Below are 12,473 nucleotides of genomic sequence, written 5' to 3'. Positions count from 1 at the left end.
CACCGCCTCATTCCACCCCCACAAGCTGAAAGCCACGAGGCTAGGGTATTTTCAAGGCGGCCATTACACAGAGATACAATATGTGCCCCAAATTGGTTTTTGTCTCTAGTCTTAAAACTTAAATCCAAGCTCTGATCATTAGTCCAAGTTCTAGATGTAGGACAAACTTGTTTTCAGATCCTAGATCGGCTACTCAATTATTTGATGACAAAAGACACATTATTTAATGCATTGGACCTTATGAAAAGAAGGGAAAACAATACTGCCTTTGTCCTTGTGATGTCAACACTGCTGACAGCACAGTTATCTCCATTCATTTCTTTGAAACGTACTAACTTGGAGTCCTTTTCAGTTTTGCCGATATATCATACAAATGAACCTTCTGTTCGGGATGATCTAGAATGTTTTTCTTCCCCAGCTTCTTGAGGTTCCCTTCTTTTCCCTTCTGCTTAATGGACATCTGGGCTTCATCCCACTTCCAGGCTTTCCTAAGATGCCCTGGATCCATTTTCAGGGATGTACTGTAGCCACCCGTGACCTCTCAGATCCTAACCCTCTAAAAGGTTTCTCTCCTAAATCTTTGAGGAGAGCAGATGTTTTTCTCTGGCCCTTTTAAGTGTCAAGTTGTTTCTATGGCTGTTTGGAATCCCCCCACATTGGAAATTTCCCAAGGGCACACACATCCCTGTTTTTATTCTATATGCCTACGGCAACCATGCATTCAATAAATAAAGATTATGATTATCCATCACAAATGTGGATATAGCCTCCCTTTCTTTTATATGTAAACTATGTATTTAAGCATTTCACGTGTGTTTTTTTTCTTTGTCCCTTTCGTTTTAGCTCACTTTAAATTATAGTGAATAATTCTCCCAGTGAATTCTCTCCACAAAATGAGTAGTATCAGACCATCTACAATTAACTGTTCATAAATGCTCCAGGCTTTTCGGCAGTGATTATAAGCTTGGCCTAAGGCACTGACTTCTATTCACACAGAATTCTAAAATCAGGTTGTATTGCCAGAAAGGATCTCAGAGGTCATCTAATCCATAACCCACTCCATGTTTTCAGGAACCTGAAGCTCAGAGAGCATAAGAATCTTACCCAAAGTCACACAGCTGACTAATAAACCAGGAGTAGAACCTGGGTCTACTCACCCCCATCCCTATCTTTTTTCCCCAGTATCTCACTCCCCCTCAAGCTTTGCTTATTCTTAATTTAGAAATGTTAGACATGTGCAGCATTTCTAATCTCCTAGTATCTGCAGTGAGCAACACAGAAATTTGTTTGTGGCATTACTGCTCTACTTACATAATTAAAGTATAATGTCTGGATATAGGAGTGTTGGAGATGGCTAACGATTTCAGCACCTTTTAAAGCTGTGACCAGAAAATGATTACTGAATACATCATAACACAGTATGAGCTAATTAAAAGGCATTCACCATGCTGCTATAAACTAATAAACAATAATAAAAATGATTGCAAAGCACTCTGCCTTTGCAAAGTGCTATAGTGATCCAACCCCCTAGCCCTCAAGAGTGAGTAGATGCAAAGTGTTATTAGTAATATAACGTGCTCAACTTGGCCTGAGATGAAATGACTAAGACAGTTAGATTTGATTCCAAAATGATATGGAGCAGGGTGGGATTTAATGGAGGGAGGAAATTGAGTTTCTTGGTGCCCAGTGTGATTTCCTGAGCTCCCTGTGCTCCAACCATCAGACCTGCACAGACACTTCAGATGCAAAGATAACAAGAACGGCTAGTTTCCTTAACCCAAAAAGCCCAGGTGGTCCACGGCAGACACGGAGGGGCACACAGCTTGGTAGGTCTCGGGTTGTCAGAGTTCCTGCCCTTTCCTCCGTGGCCAGCCCCCTCTCGGTGTGAGGGGCGTGAGCATGGAGCATTTCCCAGAGCAAATTCTGAGGCACTGCACCGTGTGAACTCAAACCTGCACACTTGAATAGCGGCAGCTGGCTTTGGAGAAAAATGCCATGGCTGTCTCCTGACCGGCTTTCAAGGGCTGCCATTCTTTCTTTCCAGGGCTGAGCCGATTTTCGGCGACACCCGCTCTCCCGCGGGCCTCCAGGGCCTCCCCTCGGCGGGGCCCGTCCCCTCCCTCCCGCGCACCAGCTTCGCATTTTTGCCGCCTCCCGGCTCTGTCGACTACAATGCGGCCGGCGGGCTGACCCAGCTGCTCCAGCTCCCGCCTGGGTAACCACGGCAACCACGGGCTTCAGGAATGCTCACTAATTGAAGGCCGAGTTTCCTCCCACAGTGATGAGCAACAAGTGAAGCAAAAATAGTGAGGCGGGATAAAGGCTTCGAGGGAGCGGGGGAGGGAGGGGAGAGCAGTCGCAGAGCGGGACTGGGTGGCTGGGGGTGAGGGGAGGGCAAACGGCGCCTTCAGCACCTCGTTTGTTCTCTTCACAAACCCTGGGCAGTGAAGAACCTTAAAGGACACCGTTTACCCGGCAGAAATCTCAGCACACGTTTTTCAGTGAACAACTGTTACTGCAAACCACCACCTCTTTGCCGGGCCCCTTTGCTTCTAGTAAGTGAATGGAGATGTGCACATCCCTAGGTCCCCATAATTAGAATGCCAGCTAACACCCAGGGTGCAGCAAGTGAAGGTGAGCTGAAACTAATTTGATCCCAGCTCCTCTGGATCTTCTGTTCTCTTCAATCAAAAGGAGAACTTTCCAGGTGATCATCTCTAAAGATGGGGTGACCATCATACCAGTATGCCTGTTGTCTTGACATAAATTAGTAAAAGTCTCCCCTTTTCACTCTCAAGAGTATTCTCATTTGGACAATAAATGATAAGGTCACACTATCAAAAGTCTTTCCAGGCCCATCTAGATCCTAATCCAAGCCTTAGGTGCTCCCCAAACCCTTCCAGACTTCATCAAATGGCCTCTGTGACCTAATCCTTGTATTTAGGTTAGGTAGTAAACACCCTGTAATTAACAGAGAAACGGGGGCTTCCAACAGCTACCAAAACATAGCAACCAAAGGTCGGCATGCTGGGACAGAACACCCTGAAACCCACTAGCGGAAAGATTCCCACAGGGCCGATTAGGGTCACCACTCGCAAGGCACTGCACAGATGTCACTGAGAAAACATGAATCTATTAGTAATAGGATTGCCAATTAACAGATGGCTCATTAAAGCCTCTGCCCATGGAATGGGCTAAAAGAAAATCAGCTCTCTAGGAGGAGTCCCGGAACACAGAATTCCCTGAAGAGGGTTCCCTCAAATTAGGGATGACATTCTGGCAATGAGGTGTGGGGTATAGGAAACGGTAGGAGAAGGGAACTGACATTTACTGAGTTCGTAGTCTGTGTTATTTCATCCTCATACTAGGTCTTCCATGTGGCTTTCATTTTCCCTCCCCCATTTTTACAGAGGAGGAAACCAAGACTCGTCAACATTGACTTACTGAAGGTTATATTGATGCACTGAGTCCACAGATATCTGACCCCAAAGCCCATGCTCTTCACAGTGGATCTTATCGAGTAACCAGATTGACCTTTGGTCAAGATCAGGGTTTTGCAACCTTGGCACTATTCACATTTGGGGCCAGATAATCCTTTGTTGGGGGTAGGAGGGCCACCCTGTGCATTGTAGGTTATTCAACAGCCTCCTTGGTCTCTATCCACTAGATGCCATGGTACCCCACAAGACGGGACAACAACAATGTTTCCAGACATTGCCAAGTATCGTCTGGGTGGGGGTCCAAAGAGGCCCCTCTTGAGAATCAGTAGCCTAGATATTTAATATCAAATATAGTTTTAATCTTTTCTTGTATTGTTCTCTCATTGCTTCAGAAATATAATGCTTATCTTTACCAAAAGACAGTGATTTTCATAGGGACAAAACAGTGCCATTTTAAAATTTTGTATCCTCACTGTGCTAGGGACATAGTATGCAAAAGAGACTGGTTAAAAGTTAAATCATAATTCAAATGCAAATCACGCTTGAAGCAAAACTGACTCTATCGCATGGTGCCTATCAAAGAGCAAGGTTGCGATTATGCCGTGGAGAGGTCTGAAGGCCAGAAGAGGCTTCCTGCAAAGGGTAAAAGGCGTGATCCCTAGTCCTTGGAACAACCCCAAACCCCACTCCACTGCTCAGATGGTAGAAAGTTCATTTTTGGTAGCCATTAACCAGAATCAGATGCTAGTTGATGCCTGGTTGACTTTTCTGCCTCCGCCTTCTCCTCCACCCCTTCAACAGTTTTCTGGTTCTTCTCAAAACCAAAACCCACAGAGGCATCTAGGTAAGCTCAGGGCAGAGTAGGCCAGCTGGGAGAAAAGCCAGCGGGGCTGGGGCCTAAAAAGCTCCCTCCCATTATAAGTTTTGTGTCCCCACTTTCATGGGAGGCAGTGCAGTTATCTCAGGTCTTCAGGAAATCCGAAGATAGATAGGGTAGGTCCATCCTGCTAGAGGAATCAACTCCCCTTGACGTCTTTCATGTGAAGCCAAGACATCTGAAGTATAATCAAGTCTGCAAAGGAAAATGTGGGCACAGCCCAAATGGAAAGATATTCCAAAGGAGTAACCCCCAGATTTATGGCTAGAGTGTGACTCGGTAATTAATTCCTTCTCTCCCTTTTGCCAGGAGTCAACTTCTCTTTCTTCTCCTCCAATTCTTTCCCCCTCTTCCTCTGTTTGTAAATCTTTGAGAGAAACAGCAGCAGCCACTCTCAGAGATCAAAGTTCGAGCAGGCAACAAAGACCTCCGAGGAGGAGGCTGTTGCCATGGGAACTCTCTGAGCTGAAGCCCTTTTAATCGGCAAATCTCCTGGTTAGCAGCACAGGCTAGGGCTGGTAAAGAGGAAGAGAAGGGGAGTCTTGGCAACAAGTAGCCTTTCTAAACAGCCAGAACTCCACCTGGGGGTGGAGGTAGGACAGGATTCAAATTGAGGCAGCACTGACACGGGGGTGAGTGCCTGAGTATTTCTGCACAGCCATAGAAACAGACTTCCATCAAAAATCCCTAAAGCCCGTGACAAATTCCGAGATGTCCCCTCCCAAGAATTCCCTGATTTCTGATTATGTTCTTAATGGCTTTTTAATACTAATGGGCAGAAAGGTTGATTTTAGACTGGAATAACACTTTCAGGCGCAGTATTGTGAATAATGTGATTTTTTTTTTTTAAAAATTAATGCATGCCTGTTTCTCCACCTCTTGTCTGGGTAATATATGTTTACTTCTGGATAAGTCACAGGAGGAAATGGAAGGAAAAATAGAAGCACGACAGGAAAACAAAGGTAATTCTGTGGCATTACCTTCACATTCTGTGGCATTATTCTTCACAGGGAATAATCAATCCCAACTTAGCGCCTACTCACAAGGACCTGCTGGGAACAAGCCTATTTCTGGCCTCCTGAAATAGCATGGCATTTGGCCTAAAAAGAAGCAGAAATTGATGAATTCCACAAAATATTAACACTGTGTTTTTGCCTGCCTGGCATTCTTTTCTTCTTCATTTGGAAACAAATGTCCAACTTCTCTTTAGGAAGCTGGTCCTTTACCCTTTTGCCTTCAATTCATATGGTTCATTTGGGGCTGGTGGTACCCTACACGCCACCCCGCAACAACAGGACGTTTGCTGACACTGTGGAGAGAGGCAGTTTATCCTCCTGAGAGCAAAGGTGTTAAAGACCTGCTAGGGGCCAGGTTTGCAGACAGCCTGCCCAAGAATGTAGCTAACACAGAGGAGATAGAGATTCTTTAAAACATAATCTGAACACTGGGACTCAGCCATGCTTGAAGCTAGGAATACCCTTGGACTTATTGGTTACCTGAGCCAAAAAGGTCCCCTAAGCCAGTTTGAGAAGCTATCCCTTGCAATTAAAAGAGTTCTGAAGAACACAATAGTTAGCTCTGATGGTGAGAGTTTGAAGAGAGATTTTCTTCTTTTTCCGTTTTGTTTGAAATTTTTATAATAAACGTACCATTTTTTTCTAAAACAGAAACAATATTAAAACAGGACAGCAGTATTTGGGGCATCACCCTATACAGAGAATTAGTTCTGCAATCTGTGGATCTTTTAGATAAAGGCAAAATTATAGAAAGAATGCTAAAGCCATCTTGCTTATCCTAATATTTTGGACAAGAGAACCTGTTCCATGTTGAAAGCTCATCAGAGAGGGAGTCTCTATAATCTCCTTCAACCAACCATAATTTCCAAAAATTGTGATTTACCATTAGGAAAGTCTTTCTTAGCTTTAATTCTGAACACTCTCGGCTCATGTCCGGTTATTCTTTTCTCGGTCCACAGGCACAAGTGTTCATCCAGCCATATTTCCACTGGGGCCCTCCCCCTCCTTTATCTCCTTGGCCCTTAAAAAACAAGCTACCACATGACACATCAGAAAGAAGGGGTCAGGCCCTTATATTGTGCACAGAAAGAAGTAAGAACAAGGCGAGCTGCTTTTAGATTTTAAAACAACAACTTCCCTACTTGAGCCTTCCTGAATGGTGAAGTCCTTTTCCTGCCAGCTGGAGCTGACCAAGGGAACTTTATTCCTATCCAAACAGTGGCATGGTTCCAGGTTATAAACAGACTGTTCCCGCCACTGATCCCAGACCAATGTCTAATCTCAGGGTGGCAGATTTCTGGGCACTTCCACCCTCTGTGACTGTCTTCTGGTATGGCCCTACGATCCCAGACATCTGTCTAAATATTTCTAAGGTACCTATCACTGTCATCTCAAAGCACCCTAAACACCATGTGCATTTCTACCTTCTGAATCATCAAAAAGAGACTAAAGAGTGTTCAGTATAGTGTTTGCATTTAGTGTTGAATCAGCAGTTATCCTCCCATTTCTCTGAATCACATCTTTGCATATTTCTGAAACCTCTGAAAGAAGCATCTGAAGCGATCTGTAGATGGTTCAGATGTATGGGGAAAAGAAGGTGGGTCATGCTCAGTGGGGAGGTCCACAATCTGAACAAAAACAGCTATGTCTTGGAAGTGAGAGCCCAGGTTAGTGGTTACAGGCATTGGTTATAGGTTTCACTGAGAAATGAAATGAGATACTAAAGCAGATCTGGGACAAGTAAAAATCTTTACCTATGGCCTAAAGCAGCAACAACATTTTTAAAAACATGACTTATGCAGGGGAGCATTCTATAGCTTCTTAATATAGACAGGTCGTGTGGTATCGTGGAAAGAGATGAGGCTGGGAATCAAAACACTTGGGTTTGATCAAAGACACTCTTTTGGAAGGGGATAATAAGTACAAAACCTGAACATTAATTTCTGCATTTGGAAAACAAGGGAAATAATGCCTGCTCTCCTACATTACAAGGTTATAATAGAAAAATTTTGCGAAGTCAAATTATTATCAGTGTACATTAATGTTAGTAGTAGATGTAGTAATGGCATCACTTTGGTGGATATTTATTGCTTTTGGGGGCATCTCACATCCATTCTCCCTTTTTTTGGTAACAGTGCCCCAATTTACTTTGGGGAATTAATTCTTCTCCGTATGTTGATGGCCTAGCCACCAAGAGCCTCTAATCTCCTAATGCTGAGCAGTGGACACCTACCCAACTGGACCAGCTGGACTCTCTCTCCTGAGACTGATTCTTGAGTGAGAAAATGCAAGATCAGAAAAAAAAAGAGATGAGTTGATTTTTTTAATGTCCATGGAGCCCTAAATACATTGTCTATTAATTCTTGCTACATAGACCCTGGAGCATCTCTGGCGGGGCAGGAATGGTGCTGTGTTCATCAAAACATTTTTACTTTCTTCCTGGACACAAACAAAATAACAGGAGAAGTGACCCATGTCACTGACAGACCTGACCCCTAAAAAGTCCCCCATGAATGACCTTCCTTACTTTTTCTTTCTGTGCAGCCGGGAGCAAAGTTCTCCAATACAGCAAACTAAAACAATGGAGAAGCCTAGACCCCTACACCATACTTGGAAGGGAGCTGCCCAGGTAAAAGCCTCCTAACCCACATCTGACTATGACAAGATGACGTAATGAACTTCTATGGTGGCAGGTCACTGAGATTCGGGGGTTGATTTTACAGAAGCTAGTAAGTATTAGCCTAATATATTATCCTTTTTGGAGACTGATTTTCCAGCCTTTCTTTCAATTTTGATATCCTTCCAATGAATTCCCTTCCTGCCTAAGTTAGCCAAAGTCTACTTCTGTTGCTTTCAACCATAGTCCCGGATGGTTCTGTCACTAGTAAAAATTAAAATACCCAGATAAAGAATCATGACCGATGAGATTAAATCATGTTATATATCACTTGAGACTGTAGACATTTATTATATAAATACTTCTTAAGTCAACAAATATATACTCAGCACTGATTAACATTTAAGAGTCACAAAGTAAATACTGGTTACAGATTCTGCCCATTTATCATTTAAAAAAACATTCATTCAAGCTTCTTTATTCTAGACACTCTGCTAAGCATTGCAGATAGAAAGGTGAATGAGAACTGGTTCTTGCCTCTGAAGAGCTCATGTTCTAGGGCTATTGAGAAGCGTCCGATGTCGTAGGGGAAATCAAGACAAATACACATGCAGTACCCGTGTGGCCACTCACATGAAGTCAAACTAGAATATAAGACTGATAAGGTTCTGTCCTTGACCCTTTCCATTTTATATAATCTTCTTGAGTGACTCATCTAGTCTTTCATGGTTGTGACTATCATTCATGACTCTCAAATCTATTATCTCTAATCCTAGTTTCTCCACTGAGTTCCAGACCTATATTTCTAATTGTCAGCAAGACATCTCCACCTTGGTGTCCCACAGGCCTCTCATATTCCACATGTTTTCTACATCTGTGACTATTTCTGTTTTGTAAATAAGTTCATTTGTACCATTTTTTTTTTTTTTAACCAAACTCATTCTCCTGCCTCTCCAACCTGCTTTCCAAACTGTGGCCTCTCTCTCGGTTGACGGAACAGTTGGCTACCCAGCTAGCTAGAAACCATGGTGTCCTTTTGACTCATCCCTCTGGCTCATTTTTTTTTAATGCATTAGTCACCAAGATCCATCAGTTCCATCTTAGAAATGTTTCTGTGTTGTTTGTTCTCAATTCATTCCTCTGCTTCAGAATCTCATTCCCTTTTACCCGTGCTGCTGCACCTCCCGCACCTCGCCATAACCCATCCCCCTGTTCTAGCACTCCTCTCTAATACACTGTCCACCCTGCTGCTAATTATTGTTTTGACCCTGAGATCTAATTTCATTCCTCTGTCCTGATCATCCTTGAAGAAGAGCTCGAGTTTCAGCTCCTTCAAGCCTCCATCAACAGTTTATCCTCATTCTTGTGGAATTAGTCCTTTTAACCCTGACCTACTGCAAAAGACCACAGTTTATTCCTGCTGGCTTCCTTGTGAGTGAGCACCACCCTGTATGTTCTTGTAACCAACCTGTAAGTCTTTTATCTCTGTCATGAGGGCTGAATTACCGGGAGGTCATTTTCTCATTTATCAAGGTAGTCACATCACTCACATTCATCTACTTTTTAAACCAAGAATTTTAAAATTGAAATAAAGCTCAAAAATAACTGAGTTGAACATCTTTTCCTATACATAAGTGCCTGATATAATAACTCATAAAAAATCTTCCACCTTCTTAAGGATATAGAAATTACTACTCCTAAGAACACTGATTGTATCTTTAGATGTCTCTCTGATTGTTAACAGTTCTTTCTTTATCCTCAGATGGACTCGCTCCCTTTGTAACTTCCCAGCCACACAGACAGAGTAGGTTTCCAATCTCTCTTCTATACAATTTCACTTCAGATAGCTGGAGACACTTCCCATGCTCCCTTTCCCAAGTCCTCTTTCACTAGACCAAATCCTCCCAATTCCTCCTACCATTCCTCATATTAAGTTCAGTGGCTTATGGAGGTTGTAATTAGCAAACTGTGGACTCAGTTATCTTCCCACTGAGGTCTTAATCTCCTTGAGGATGACTTCAGAAATCAGGTTGCTCTCCCAGTCTCACATAAAAAGAATACCTAACAAATGGGCCTGTAGGATATAACCACCAAATAATTAGCATTTTTTAAACTGTGAGGGTACTTTGAAAAATTCCATAAAGGGGTGTCAAGACCAAGAAGACTCAGAATGTTGCATTTGGAAGTAAATACAGTACTTCCTGCACCCAGAAAATTCTCCTAGATTTCAAACTAACCCCTTTAATTAACTAACACAACTAGCATGGCACATTTACCATGCTTTGAACATTTCTAATTATTTAGAATAAATTTCTAATTAATGTGGAAGATAGCAGAATTACGTGTTTCTCCTCCCCAAGAACCCTAGTATGTATCTGTTTATCTCACAGATATGCTGCTTCTACTGTGATGAGCTGATTTGCAGCATCCCCACTTTCCCTTTTTGGTTCTTTTTAGGGTAACACTGATTTCTGTTCTTATCTTTTCTTCCATCTTTGTTGACCATTTTCATCTGAGTCTTCCTTTCACCCACCCTGTGGTGCTGAGGACAGCGTCGTTGCCCAAGTTGCTTTGTATGTTTTGATCCAGAGCAATGCCCTTCATACACTTCAGCACATCCTCAGATGACAAGGCTTTCACTCTATTTATTTCCCCACATTTGCAGATCTGGGACCAAATTATTTAAAGTGGCTTTTACCTGGCCTCCTTTTCCTGCCCAGGCAATTACTTTGCTGCAAATGGTTGCACTGGCCAAATAACTGTGTTCACAATTAGCTAATTGCAGGCTCAATGAGCCACTTGTTCCTTCAAACTTAGACATTAGAGTTGTGTTATTAGGCAGAAATTTATCTTTTTATTCCCTACAGAGTCACAGCAGATCCCGAATCTGATTGCCCTGTAGTCTTTTACAATGTCAATATAAACCTTTTACATTTTTATTTCCTTTTGAATATATGTCGTATTTCCCATTCTTTTACAGATCACAGCAGTTAAGCTTCATATACTGGACTCATGTATTTGAGTAAACATGTATTTGAAATTAATCTAACTGTCTAAAAAGGGCTAATTATTATTAATTAAAGGGTTAATCATTAATAAATAATTAATACCTTAATCCATTTTGTAAACTATAAAATTAAGGCAAGCAGTACAGTTGACTTGCCAAAGTCATGATAGAGTAAAACTAAAAATCTTAAGCAAATTCCATTTTCTCCTGGGGCACTGAGTTTCCCACAGAGGGTAAAAATTAACCTTCAACGTCATTTGCTTCTAAAAGAAAGCACCTTAAATATTCCCCCCAAATTGTTAAGACCTGGTTTCTTGGAAGCTACAAAAAAATGTAAAATGGCTTCAAGGATTTACCTTTTATCCCACAATTAATGTTGTTTCTTTTCTTAATTTCTGTACGTTTATTCTAATTTTTTTGTCCAGCCAACATTTATAGAGCACGAAATATGTGCTCAATTTTCAGTTTCATACAAGGAGGTCATCTCCCACTGATATTCCTCCAATCCACAAAAGAGAAAAGTACCCCAAAATAATGAGTTTTCATTTATGAAAAAATTAATATTAATAAGGATTAGATTATAGTGGCTTTGCGAATAACTTGGACACTTTTAGGTTTCAAGAAATTTGCCTTCCAATTAAACACTATTACGTCTCCCCCATAGCTCTTTTCACTGAGCACCTTTTATTATTAAAAGTTTACAGCCATCTTTCCTTAGGATTGTCTAAAGTGGAGATAATTGAATGGGAAAAGATTCCTTTGTCTCAGGAGATCCTAGCACACCAGCGAATTCTTATCTCTCAGCTGTCTCTACCCTGCTTCAAAGGCCTCTGGCATTTTACTCAATCATTAGCATATGTAAAGAATAAGAGCAGAGAGAAATCAGGGTTAAAGGTGCAAGTGGAAAGGAGGGGAAAAAACTAAGAAAGCAGAAGAAACATTCAGGAAAATGGTAAAATGTGGGCCATAGACACCAAGAAACAAAATATAATAAATACAACTACTGCTCATAAAGAACATATTCTAAAACTGGTTTGTCTGTGCACCAAAGGTAAAGCCTGTGCGTGCAACCTGCTGACACACGCAGGGAGGAGAAGCGAGAAGAGGGAACAGTGCAAGCAGTCTAAGATGAAAATGTTACTGAGGGTTGTCACTTACCCAACACCAGCAGTTCCACCGAGTCCTCGTTCTTGCCCTCCAGGTCATCAGGGGTGGTGATGATACAGTAATAGAGTCCGCTGTCTCCCCACATGAGTTTTCCAATTTGAAGATCTGCATCTGTTATCACAAAGAGAAGGACTGGGTCCTAAACTCTGTCCTCTGAAGGAAAACACTAAACAATGGGGGGGGCAGCCCTTCTGGGTGTCTGTAGTGTTCTATTTCTTTACCCTGATGGTGTTTGACGAGATGTTTGCTTTATTTAAAACAAACAACGAAACAATAATAAAAGCTAGCATCCCTAAGGGGTGAGAATTAGAGCGCCCCCAGAAACTGGTCTAGTTCCAGTCTGGTTTCT

At 42.1% G+C, this 12,473-nt stretch overlaps 1 protein-coding gene across 1 annotated transcript in view; it reads right to left on the bottom strand.

Annotated features, from left to right (window-relative positions):
* ILDR2 (immunoglobulin like domain containing receptor 2) overlaps nt 1–12,473 on the bottom strand; it is a 58,609-nt gene that overhangs the window by 29,091 nt on the left and 17,045 nt on the right. The window contains exon 3 of the mRNA XM_060134099.1: nt 12,116–12,235. Within this exon, the coding sequence (XP_059990082.1) occupies nt 12,116–12,235 (120 nt within the window). The remainder of the gene's footprint in view (nt 1–12,115; nt 12,236–12,473) is intronic.

This window comes from Lagenorhynchus albirostris, chromosome 2 (genome assembly GCF_949774975.1).
Source record: "Lagenorhynchus albirostris chromosome 2, mLagAlb1.1, whole genome shotgun sequence".
NCBI lineage: Eukaryota > Metazoa > Chordata > Mammalia > Artiodactyla > Delphinidae > Lagenorhynchus > Lagenorhynchus albirostris.
This window is presented reverse-complemented; position numbering and strand designations above follow the sequence as displayed.